This window comes from Oncorhynchus clarkii, chromosome 20 (genome assembly GCF_045791955.1).
Source record: "Oncorhynchus clarkii lewisi isolate Uvic-CL-2024 chromosome 20, UVic_Ocla_1.0, whole genome shotgun sequence".
NCBI lineage: Eukaryota > Metazoa > Chordata > Actinopteri > Salmoniformes > Salmonidae > Oncorhynchus > Oncorhynchus clarkii.
Window position 1 is genome coordinate 18,509,620 of NC_092166.1, and position 13,043 is coordinate 18,522,662.

Consider the following 13,043-nt stretch of genomic DNA (forward strand, 5'->3'; position numbering starts at 1 on the left):
AACAGAAAGATATTGGTGGTATTTACGATGTTGTTTGTGCTCCATTGGTTGCCCTTTTCTCTTGGCAACGTGCCACAAATGTTGCTGCTGTGATTACACATGGCTGTATTTCGCCTAAAAGATATGGGAGTTTATAGAATTCTTTGTGGGTCTGTGTGATCTGGGAATATGTGTCTCTGATGTGATCCCGACAGGAGGTTCTGAGCTAAATTGTAACCACCCACTTGAACCGGAACCTTTTCAAGCTACAACTGTGTTGCCTTCACGATCATGTGTATCGCAGAGCTTCATTTACATTCCCTTTACACAACTGATAAAAACGACGATGTCTCCTCCTCATCAAGCATGGATGATTTAAAAATGAACGTTAGTCATGTTCAAAAGCGTGGTTAATGCGTGGTCTTGGCCGACTGTGGAAGCTTAATTGATTTACTTAGAAGAAGGTAGGCTGGCTAAAAACAGTTTACAGTGTAAAATGCGAATCATTTCTCTGCTTAGTTGCAGATGTTGTTGGAGGATTTATCAATGACAGTGTATTCATGTGCTGGTCGCGGCGGTGGTTTCACCCTCGTTGCTTTGATCCTCCTCCCCGCTTCAGTAGCGATTTGAACTACCGGTGTCATTCTTCCAATAGGTAATAGCAACATTGTAACGCATTGGAAGGATGGGGAGCACGACCTCTTGCTGTGTGTCTTCAAGTCCGAAGCTCCGAAGAAATGCTCATTCGAGGCTGGAGTCGTACAACACCGAGCCGGAGTTGAGTAGGGAGGATACGGGCTGCAACCTGCAGCACATCAGCGACCGAGAGAATGTCGACGGTAAAGTATAAAATAATTGCCTAATGTAGACCTATTAATGTTTAATGTTCTCGTGTGATGGTGGTGAGTGTTTTGAAACACGACTCAACATTTTGAAGTTCACACTGAATGTTTTATTGGTTTGGCTTGCCAAATAGGCTATAAATATAACATGTCGCTGCAACCTGGTCTCAGAGTATTTCGTATTGTAACGACCCTGGGTTTATAATACACTGGGTTTATAAGCGGGGAAATGGACTCTGCCTTGCGGCACAGTCGATAGCGCGCCGGACCTCGGGCTCGAAGGTCGAGGGTTCGAGACTTGCTCCCTGCTTGTTTCATTACAGTATTATTCTGTACGGAAACCAAGACACTCCATTTAATGTATTTTAAGTTTCATAAGGTATGCATTAATTTGTAGATGTCCATCACCCATTTCGTATGATATGTTAGGAATTCTGGCTAGGTGGCTAATGTTAGCTAGGTTAGGAGAAGGTTTAGCTAAAGGGTTAAGATTAGGGTTATATGAGGGGTTAGTTAAAAGGGTTCATGTTAGGGGAAGGGTTAGCTAACACAGTAAGTAGTTGCAAAGTAGCTAAAAAGTAGTATGTAGTTGAAAGGTTTGATAATTAGCAAAAATGCTAAAGTTGACTGATGAGATTCGAACTCGCAACCTTTGGGTTGCTAGACGTTAGTGTTATATGCCTGATCAACCACCCTATTTAATTTTTTTGCCTTAAATAACCAGCTGTCTTATATAACCATACCACATGTAACATACCATACTAATTTTAGTATCCAGGATTTATATTTACTATGTTACATCTAGTGTATGAGACCAGGCTGCATGTCGGCAACATTTACTAGTGTGGGACCTTTATTGGTAATTTATAATATATGCATAGTCCTATCAGCAAGGCTTTCTCCTCCCCCTGGCAATGGATCTCTGTGATTGACTTAATGCATATATTAGGCCAGCCAGATTATCTGAATGTATGTTGTTACATATATTATTACATAGGTATTTCTATACATGGGGGCAGGCAGCATGGGCATCCAGTCTGCCTCTCAGTCCCATGTGACATGTTGAAATATGGGTTGTCCCAAATAGCACCCTATTCCCATTAACGAGCACTACTTTTGACCGTAGACTGAGCCTTTATAGGTCCTGGTCAAAAGTGGTGCACTATAGGGAATAGTGTGCCATTTGGGGGACAGCCTTGGTGCACCAGAGCAGACAACATCCTGTTCATAAATGCTTCTCTTTGTTTTCACTTGGAGCATGAAAGACACACCAACGGTGGCATGGTATAGCACTCTTTATAGAAACATATATTAAAAATGGATACATTTACTCTCAAAGTGTAAATGGGTATAACCTACTCAAGCTGGACCGACTCATGTAGAGATTAAATTCTCTGAAGTTAAATATTGTAAGGTCTGCTCTGCAACACGCATGTCTGAAAATCCATGAACTGCAAAGTCTGCACATTTGACATCAACTGCTATTGGGGTTTCCTCCATTCCCTGTCACGACATCAGGCCACTGAAGATTCATCAGTATTTCTTATGGGTATTTCCAGTGCTTAAAGTGGATTTAAATATAGGCCGGTACTCACTTTGTGTCCAGCCCAGTATTGTATATATTTAGGTGACAGTACTCCACAATATTTGATCCAATATTCTATAAGATATTCTGTTACTCAAGCAGTAGAATATTTTGAGGTGGTGGTACCGGTGTGTACCGGTCCAATTCAAACACGGGGTATGTCCAAGCCACAGTGAACCTACAGTGGTGGATAGAAGCTGTGACTGTCTGTACAGTTTTAATTATAGGCTGTCTCACTCTGCCTTGGCTCTTACTTCTGAGAGCTGGAATGGACAGAACAGCAAACCCATAATCTGGTGGTGTGGGTTTAATGCACCCAGGATGTTATTCTGGATCAGCCTTGCGAGTCCCTAGAAACACCACCAATAACACCTCTGCTTTTGAGATTTAGCTTGAAGACGAGAGCAATGTGACACAGAGTATCCCTCTACTACACATATGGATGGTGAGGAAAAAAATAGAGGGAGGGAGATTAAAGAGAGACTGACAGAGAGAGAGATACTGGGGACTGCTCATTTCGTGATTTGAAAGGAGCATATTGGTCAATGTGTTTGTATTTATTATGGATCCTGCCAAAGCAGCATCTCTTCTTCCTGGGGTCCAGCTAAATTAAGGCGGCTTATACAATGTTGGGTGTCTGTCAGACAGCATCCAGAACCCTGGTCAAAAGTAGTGCACTATATATAGGGAATAGGGTGCTATTTGGGACGAGGTCTGCGAGTGAGGTCACAGACAGGATGGCGATGTGCTTCTGAACAGCAGACTGATCAGGGGGCTGTCTGTCGCTGTCCTACCACAGCAGTTGTGTGTGTGTTATCTGTAGCTGTCTTACCACAGCAGCAGCTGAAGCCTGTAGATGCAAATTACATGCCCAGCGGGACAAATCACTACTGAGAGAGACAAACTAATGCCTTCATTTAGAGATGGGGAGTCTTATGAGACACTATAAAGAGGGTTATTCACTTCTGAAAGGATGGACTGTTAACCCCAAGACTCTCATGGACTAAATCTCAGTATTTGTTATTAGAATACTCTTGTCAAAATAGTTCTGGGTCCCTCTTTTAAAAGAACTACAGGGTTGTTCCACGAATAGAGTACATTTTGTGTCGTGTAACTTGGTAAAAAAACATGACATTCTGATGTAATGAGCACATGTTCAACTTCATAAAAACATGTTTTCCCATCTCCGGGGGTTGAATAAAAAAAAGTGACAATAGTAAGTGCCAATAAAGTAACAGGTTTGACCGTAACAGGGTTGACCGTAACAGGGTTGACCGTAACAGGTTTGACCATAACAGGGTTGACCGTAACAGGGTTGAACGTAACAGGTTTGAACTTAACAGGGTTGACCGTAACAGGGTTGAGGTTTTCATCATAATCAGCCATAAATCTCCTTGTGACGGGGGAGATGGATGCTTGTTGTGGCAACCGGGAGTAGCAATTGAATGTAAGCTTCACCCCAAAAATGACATTGTTAAAATATTTCTAGCCTAACTATGGGTAACAGGGTTGATGTGTTATGCTCGACTCGCTCAGCTCAAACACCAGAAAATGGCTAAAAGTAGTAGAACCAGCTTCTACACTATTATTAAAAATATATATATATTTGAAAAAATAATTTAAAATGGAATAGTTTCACCATAATAAAATGAGAGTTCTGTTCACTTAACAGGGTTGACCTTAAAATGAGGGACAGATGTAAATGATTCACTAATAATATTAAATAAATAATTATCTTCAGAAAAGACTGTCAAAGCAAGAACATAACTAGGGCTTTGCAATGATGGTAACAACTTGAAGAAATGTTGGCGTTAAGTGTGTAAAAAAAAAGAAGACAAAATTAATTTGATTTAAATCAATTGATTCATTGAATTTCCATGTGGTATAATTAGTAAACTTCATTTAGTATAACATCATTGTTTTATTTAATATTGGTGCTGCACATATTTACTTATAATATCACAGACACTTAAATTGTACTCTTCGTGAAACGACCCTACTTCTGAAGAATAGTCTATAAAGGACTTATGAAGACTTCATCAAGCCATAAAGTTGTGTTTGTATAAGGTTGGGTCTAGTTCTGTTTGAATGAGAAGCCTGAGTCTGACCCGGGCAGTCTGGGTTATGTTATGTCTGACCCGGGCAGTCTGGGTCTAGTTCTGTTTGAATGAGAAGCCTGAGTCTGACCCGGGCAGCCTGGGTTATGTGATGTCTGACCCGGGCAGCCTGGGTTATGTGATGTCTGACCCGGGCAGTCTGGGTTATGTTATGTCTGACCCAGGCAGCCTGGGTTATGTGATGTCTGACCCGGGCAGTCTGGGTTATGTTATGTCTGACCCGGGCAGCCTGGGTTATGTTATGTTTGACCCGAGCAGCCTGGGTTATGTTATGTCTGACCCGGGCAGCCTGGGTTATGTGATGTCTGACCCGGGCAGCCTGGGTTATGTGATGTCTGACCCGGGCAGCCTGGGTTATGTGATGTCTGACCCGGGCAGCCTGGGTTATGTGATGTCTGACCCGGGCAGCCTGGGTTATGTGATGTCTGACCCGGGCAGCCTGGGTTATGTGATGTTTGACCCGGGCAGTCTGGGTTATGTTATGTCTGACCCGGGCAGCCTGGGTTATGTGATGTCTGACCCGGGCAGCCTGGGTTATGTGATGTCTGACCCGGGCAGCCTGGGTTATGTGATGTCTGACCCGGGCAGCCTGGGTTATGTGATGTCTGACCCGGGCATCCTGGGTTATGTTATGTCTGACCCGGGCAGCCTGGGTTATGTGATGTTTGACCCGGGCAGCCTGGGTTATGTGATGTCTGACCCGGGGAGGGTGGGTTGTGTGATGTCTGACCCGGGCAGCCTGGGTTATGTGATGTCTGACCCGGGCAGCCTGGGTTATGTGATGTCTGACCCGGGCAGCCTGGGTTATGTGATGTCTGACCCGGGCAGCCTGGGTTATGTGATGTCTGACCCGGGCAGCCTGGGTTATGTGATGTCTGACCCGGGCAGTCTGGGTTATGTTATGTCTGACCCGGGCAGCCTGGGTTATGTGATGTCTGAACCGGGCAGTCTGGGTTATGTGATGTCTGACCCGGGCAGCCTGGGTTATGTGATGTCTGACCCAGGCAGCCTGGGTTATGTGATGTCTGACCCGGGCAGCCTGGGTTATGTCACATCCCATTTATAGCTTTGTGGCCCTTTCCTAAAGTGACTCTCTCCATCCTGTGTTTTTAAGCAGGGGTCATCACAACACTATTTCAAACCCCATGCTTGCCCTGTATGAACTGATCTCTTGGCTGATACTAAGATTAGATTTCAGACTGACGGGCCAGGCAGGCAGGCTGTTTTTGAAGAAATTCAGAGCATGTCTTACTTTGTCCAGAGATGACTCCTGGGTGGATCTGCCTCACATATGCACATGACAAATGGTACCCCATTCCCTTTATAGTGCTGTCAAGACTTCCGCCGAAGTTGGTTCCTCTCCTTGTTCGGGCGGCATTTGGCGGTCGGCGTCGCCGGTCTTCTAGCCATCAGCGATCCACTTTTCATTTTCCATTTGTCTTGTCTTCCCACACACCTGGTTTCAATTCCATCATTACATGTTGTGTATTTAACCCTCTGTTCCCCCCATGTCCTTGTCCGGAATTGTTTATTGTAAGTGCTTGTGCACGTTATTCTGGTGTGCGACGGGTTTTGTACTCATTGTATTGATTGTTCTATTTACGGTGATTTTTATACTGCACCGTTGTAACACAGGTTTTGCTCTCTTGCACCTGACTTCTCTGCCACCAGTACGCACCCCTTACAGTGCGCTACCTTTCACAAGTGTCTGGGCTCTGGTCAAAAGTAGTTCAATGTATAGAGAATAGGATGCCATTTGGGACACAATTATTCTGTTGAGAATGGTGCCGACTGGCAAGGCCATTTTTTCTCATTACCTGAGTATAGAAGACAATATGTTCAATACCAACGATCCTGTGTCCTATATTCAGGAAATATCCTAGAATAAATATAATTTCTCTCTAGTTAAAATTTGAATAATATCTTTGAGCGAAAACTTATTTTGTAGAGAAAGAGAGAGAGAAAGAGCTAGGGAGAGAGAGAGATGGTCACAAAGAAATAGACACTCTCAGAGGGAGATGGGGGGGGGGGGGAGACAACGCAGTCTTATGTTCTCTCTGTCACACAAAGCTTACTGTGTTCCTGAATCTTGCCTTAAGATGATTGCTCATTCTGCAGACCAGGGCGCCAGGCAGGCATCAGCTGACGCTCCTATTTACTTTTATAGATGCAGGGAGTCTCTCCTCTCTTCTCTCTGTGGGGTTTGTGTAATGGTATCTTGTTATTAAGTCCATAATGGGCTCTCAGGGTTGGGTGAGCTAAGACACGGCTTGCGTCCCAAATGGAACCCTATTCCCCATAGGGCTCTGGTCAAATGTAGCACAATATATATGGAATAGGGTGCCATTTGGGACGCACTGACCTAACATGCTGGGTGCTTTGAAGTCGATTTATAGCTCATTACTTGGAAGTATTTGATGATGAGTGATATCATCTTGAATGTAATGGGGAAGAACTCCTGTAGCCTTCTGGAGGTGTTCTAAACATGCCCTCTCCTTTGTATTTATCAATGTAGTGGCTAGATTCCATTCATTGCACTAATTATTTGGTGCAGAAGGAACATCCTTTATTGATTATATGGTCAGAAACGGTCTATATATTATTATTACTCATTACTCTGCATGAGTCCCTTGCCATGTTATTCTCTCCCCCCATGTGACTAGCGTGTGCATTGTACATGGAGTAGTCAACAGGAAGTAATAAAAAAATAAAAATAGAAACCCTTTCCTCAACTGTCTTTATTCTCTCTTACATTTATCACTGCCTATATATGTCAAATAGACTGGTTTATTATCAGATATAAGATGGTGCTCACTGCTCATGCCTTGAAGAAAACGTCTTGTAATGTATCACAAGCTCTGTGTGCTTCAGGCCTGTTGAGATATACAGCTGAAGTCGGGAGTTTACATACACCTTAGTCAAATACATTTAAACTCAGGTTTTTCACAATTCCTGACATTTAATCCTAGTAATAATTTCCTGTCTTAGGTCAGTCAGGATCACCACTTTATTTCACATTTAATTTTAAATGTCAGAATAATGGTAGAGATAATTATTTATTTCAGCTTTTATTTCTTTCATCACATTCCTAGTGGGTCAGAAGTTTACATACTCTCAATTAGTATTTGGTAGCATTGCCTTTAAATTGTTTAACTTGGGTCAAACGTTTTGGGTAGCCTTCCACAAGCTTCCCACAAAAAGATGGGTGAATTTTGGCCCATTCCTCCTGACAGAGCTGGTGTAACTGAGTCAGGTTTGTAGGCCTCCTTGCTCGCACATGCTTTTTCAGTTGTGCTCACACATTTTCTATAGGATTGAGGTGAGGGCTTTGTGATGGCCACTCCGATACCTTGACTTTGTTGTCCTTAAGCCATTTTGCCACAACTTTGGAAGTACGCTTGGGGTCATTGTCCATTTGGAAGACCCATTTGCGACCAAGCTTTAACTTCCTGACTGATGTCTTGAGATGTTGCTTCAATATATCCACATAATTTTCCTACCTCATGATGCCATATATTTTGTAAAGTGCACCAGTCCCTCCTGCAGCAAAGCACCCCCACAACATCATGCTGCCACCCCCATGCTTCACAGTTGGGATGGTGTTCTTCTTGCAAGCCTCCCCCTTTTTCCTCCAAACATAACAATGGTCATTATGGCCAAACAGTTCTATTTTTGTTTCATCAGACCAGAGGACATTTCTCCAAAAAGTACAATCTTTGTCCCCATGTGCAGTTGCAAACTATAGTCTGGCTTTTTTATGGCAGTTTTGGAGCAGTGGCTTCTTCCTTGCTGAGTGGCCTTTCAGGTTATGTCGATATAGGACTCGTTTTACTGTGGATATAGATACTTTTGTACCCGTTTCCTCCAGCATCTTCACAAGGTCCTTTGCTGCTGTTCTGGGACTGATTTGCACTTTTCACACCAAAGTACGTTCATCTCTAGGAGACAGAATGCGTCTCCTTCCTGAGCATTATGACGGCTGCGTGGTCCCATGGTGTTTATACTTGCGTACTATTGTTTGTACAGATGGACGTGGTACCTTCAGGCATTTGGAAATTGCTCCCAAGGATGAACCAGACTTGTGGAGGTCTACAATTCTTTTTCGGAGGTCTTGGCTGATTTTTTTTGATTTTCCCATGATGTCAAGCAAAGAGGCACTGAGTTTGAAGGTAGGACTTGAAATTCATCCACAGGTACACCTCCTATAGACTCAAATTATGTAAATTAGCCTATCAGAAGCTTCTAAAGCCATGCCATCATTTTATGGAATTGTTCTAGCTGTTTAAAGGCACAGTCAAATTAGTGTATGTAAACTTCTGACCCACTGGAATTGTGATACAGTGAATTATAAGTGAAATAATCTGTCTGTAAACAATTGTTGGAAAAAATGACTTGTGTCATGCACAAAGTAGATGTCCTAACCGACTTGCCAAAACTATAGTTGGTTAACAAGACATTTGTGGAGTTGTTGAAAAACGTGTTTTAATGACTCCAACCTAAGTGTATGTAAACTTTCGACTTCAACTGTACAAGTTAGCTGTTATGGTACAGTTTGACACAGTAGGAGAAACGGGGGACAGACAATCTCACTGTTCTTTCATACATTATCCACCACTTTCTACTCCATTTCTGTTTCTTCTTCTCTTCCATCACTCGCTCCCTATTCCTCCCATCCTGTCTCCTCCTTCCTACTTCTCTGTCTGTAGACACCGGCCTCATCTGAAATTATGCAAATGTAGAGATGCTTAGACGCTGTCCTATTTCCTTTTAATACCCCCCTCTGTTAAAACCGGTGGTTTTGAAGAGAGGAAAAGGTAAGCATTTTTGCAAAACCTTTTGACTGTAATCACAAACCAATCATCTCTATACCTGGAATTAGTGTGCCTTAAACCATTGAAGATGTCTGTGCAAAAAGAAATGTCCAAAGTTTGCAGGAAGGAGAGAAGTTAAATTCCGCTTACTGCTAATGAATCATTTCTAGCAGATTAAGCCTTGGCAGGAGTACGAGAGGTGGTTAGTTGATTTATTGACCAGTAAAAGGAGAGTCATTTATTCCCATCAGTGAGCATCTCATCACATGAATAACCCATTTAGAAGCATTGGTGTCATTGGCCTTCAATAACGTGCTCAGAGGAAATCATTTACTGCCAATCTGATTTTCACTTGCCATTATGCAAATAATGAAATTATACAAATCTGAGTTGACATCCCCGTCTGGTGTTGAGTAAGATTCTTGGATTCTTCAGTTGCAGAGAAATAGTCTTCTCAGGGGAAGACTGAAGCAATTAGTTACATATCTGATTGACAAGACTAATGGTGCTCTGGCCTCAGTCTGGCCCTGTCAGTGCTAATTTTCTCACCCATAGGGCTCTGGTCAAAAGTAGTGCACTATATAAGGAATAGGGTGCCATTTGGGACACAGACCCTTTCTCTCCTAGACAGAGCTCCGCAGCTCAGCGTTTTGTCTAAACTGGACCCACCACCATCCACTACACTCTTACAGTCAACTTTTGTAGCCCAACAATGGGGTGTCTGTTGGAACAGTGTTAGGGAGATTAGACAACGGCCTGATGGGTCTGCATCCAAAAATGGCACCCTACTCCCTTCATAGTGCACTACTTCTGACCAGAGTCCTATGGGCCCTCGCCAAATGTAGTGCACTATATAAGGGATAAGATGCTATTTTGGACACAGGCTGTGTTTGCTAAGTGACAGGATGGATGATACAGACAGTCGTTTGGGAGTAGTAGCTGTTTTTGTTAATTCTCTCCCTTCTGACATTTGCATGTTTTGCTTTGGGTTAGGAGTTTATAAAGGAAGTGTCGTTCTGTTCAGTTGACACAAAGATGCATTTATGTGCAAAGTAGTTGCAGCAACTATCAGTCAGTAATATTAAGAGAATCCTTTTAGCGTAGTGAGAGCCACACAAAAGAATGGCAGCCAGTAGTCATCTGGTCAACACTGTAAATACTCATGTTGACATCACTGGACTAGATCCTTAGGAGGAGTCCTCTTGTAAAGTATCAACAGAGACAGAGAGCAGAGGAAACAAGTGTTGTTATTTCTTCAGGGATTTTCTAGCGTTGCCTTACACTTAAGACCTTTCGCAAATTATATGGAAGTATTTTACAGCTTATTCTTTTTAATTGACTACTCTATCATTCTCCCATTATCTTCATACCGATATTCTCAAACTGAAAACTCTATTGTTTTGGACCAAATCTAAATGTGTTGTTGCTGTATTGAATCCTTAAATCTATTCAATCCCTGTTGTTAAGTCTAACAGAAACAACAACAAAAATGGCCCCCTCCCTCCTGCCTGCCCCAGTCACCTGTCACTAGTCACCCGCAGGCATCCAGTGTTTCCAAACAAACATGTGACTGTGATATGTGGCCTGTGTTGTGGTAGCCCCAGCCTCTGTTCTTTCCTCCTTTATGCCTCGCTCTCTGTCTCTCTCTCTCTGTCTCTCTCTCTCTCTCTCTCCTCTCTCTCTCTCTCTCTCTCTCTCTCTCTCTCTCTCTCTCTCTCTCTCTCTCTCTGTCTCTCTCTGTCTCTGTCTCTGTCTCTGTCTCTGTCTCTGTCTCTGTCTCTGTCTCTGTCTCTCTCTCTCTCTCTCTCTCTCTCTCTCTCTGTTCACAGGACTGTTTAACGGTCCCATTCTTAATTCATAAAGCCTATCAGAGAACAGCAGGCCTACGCTACAGGCGATAGCCTTCACTTACACGGGCTGCATCCCAAATGGCACCATATTCCCTACATAATATTTGGTGATTTTCCACCTGAGATTTACCCAGCACCAGTGTGTCACCAGTGTTTATGTTAATGTTAGCTCTAGTGTTATTTTGTTTCCATCAGGAGTGGGACACTAAAGACTTGGGGAAGAATAAACTACTGGCGATTTGCAAAGAGCAAAATAAACAACCCCTGCATAATCAAGATAGTTGCTTTGTGATGTTTTAGTTCTAGAAAGGTGTTAACCCATGTTCACAGTGAGCCATTGTTATGTAAATGAAAGCTGAAAAGTACCAGTTGCCAGGTCCAGTTGCCAGGTCCAGTTGCTTGACCCCCAAGTCAGAGCAGGTCCACCGAGGCCATGACCCAGTGAGACATGTGTGCCGGTCCATGTGTGCCGGTCCGTGTGTGCCGGTCCGTGGAGATAGAAACAGAAAAGTCACACTGGGGTAATTCTCAGGTGGAAACTCTGCATAATGCTCTACTTTTGACTAGAGCCCTATGGGTCTTGGTCATAAGGGCTCTAGTCAAAAGTAGTGCACTATAAAGGGAATAGGGTGCCCCTAAATCTTTGTTAAAGTTTACCAGCAGTGCTGTCTGTGAATTCCATTAATGTTCCACAGTTGACTCCCGATAAGTGTGCTGCAGTTCACCACAAGTCCCAAATACATACATGTTCTATAATATACTGTATCTGTGTCACCTTTAACCAAGGTGATTAATTTACCTAAACACACCATGTTTACATTAAGCTGTACAGTAAGCTTGTGGTCACTGTACATGTGTTTTATGAATGAATGGAATGTCAAAGAAAACACAGGGTAAATGACTGACTTAAAGCACCTTGGTTTACACCGCTCTATCTCATGAAGAGAACATAACTGAAACCAGTTGAACCATACTATTCAGGCCAACCAATTTTTTTTGTGTCATAATACTTGTTTTGAGTAATAACATGGACTAATTGTCAACACTCTCAGGGCTGATTTCCCAGACATACATTTTCCATTGAAAGTTTTTCTTAGTCCAGAACTAGGCTTAATCTTTGTCAGGAGTTTAGCTACTTTCAGATACTCTACTAATGCCTGGGCCATGAACGTTACATTCCTGATATTCATACTACTCTTCCACAGTCAAATGCATTTCCTCAATGACCTACTATTTATATTTTACCATATAAATCAATTAAAGACAACCAGAAATGTAATGAAGCTTTTACAGTGGTTCGCCCTGTAATGAATAATTGTATTGCACATCTCAGTCTTTGCCAAAAATACTTCACAACTAGTCCTTACATTGAACACGCGTGCTCACTCACCTTATTTACATAAGTGTTCAGACCCTTTGATATGAGACTCAAAATTGAGCTCGGGTGCATCCTATTTTGGTTGATCATCATTGAGATGTTTCTACAACTTTATTGGAGTCCACCTGTGGTAAATTCAATTGACTGGACATGATTTGGAAAGGCACACACCTGTCTATATAAGGTCCCCCAGTTGACAGTGCACGTCAGAGCAAAAACCAAGCCATGAGGTCGAAGGAATTGTCCGTAGAGCCCTAGAGCCCTGACTCGACACAACAGCATTGTGTCGAGTCACAGATCTAGGGAAGGGCACCAAAAAATGTCTGCAGCATTGAAGGTCCCTAAGAACACAGTGGCCCCCATCATTCTTAAATGGAAGAAGTTTGAACCACCAAGACTCTTCCTAGAGCTGGCCGCCCGGCCAAACTGAGCAATCGGGGGAGAAGGGCCTTGGTCAAGGAGGTGACCAAGAACCCGATGG

The 13,043-nt window shown here is 43.0% G+C and overlaps 1 protein-coding gene across 4 annotated transcripts in view; it reads left to right on the plus strand.

The window, feature by feature from the left end:
- The first annotated feature begins 234 nt into the window (after positions 1-234).
- Positions 235-13,043, plus strand: part of LOC139376033 (cyclin-Y-like) — a 36,274-nt gene continuing 23,465 nt past the window's right edge. For 2 of the 4 annotated variants that reach the window (XM_071118122.1, XM_071118119.1), the window contains exons 1-2: positions 254-443; positions 635-818. In XM_071118122.1, the coding sequence (XP_070974223.1) occupies positions 665-818 (154 nt within the window). In that variant the 5' untranslated portion in view covers positions 254-443; positions 635-664. Of the gene's footprint in view, positions 444-634; positions 819-13,043 lie in introns of all 4 variants that reach the window. The other 2 variants (XM_071118121.1, XM_071118120.1) reach the window with 2 other exon arrangements.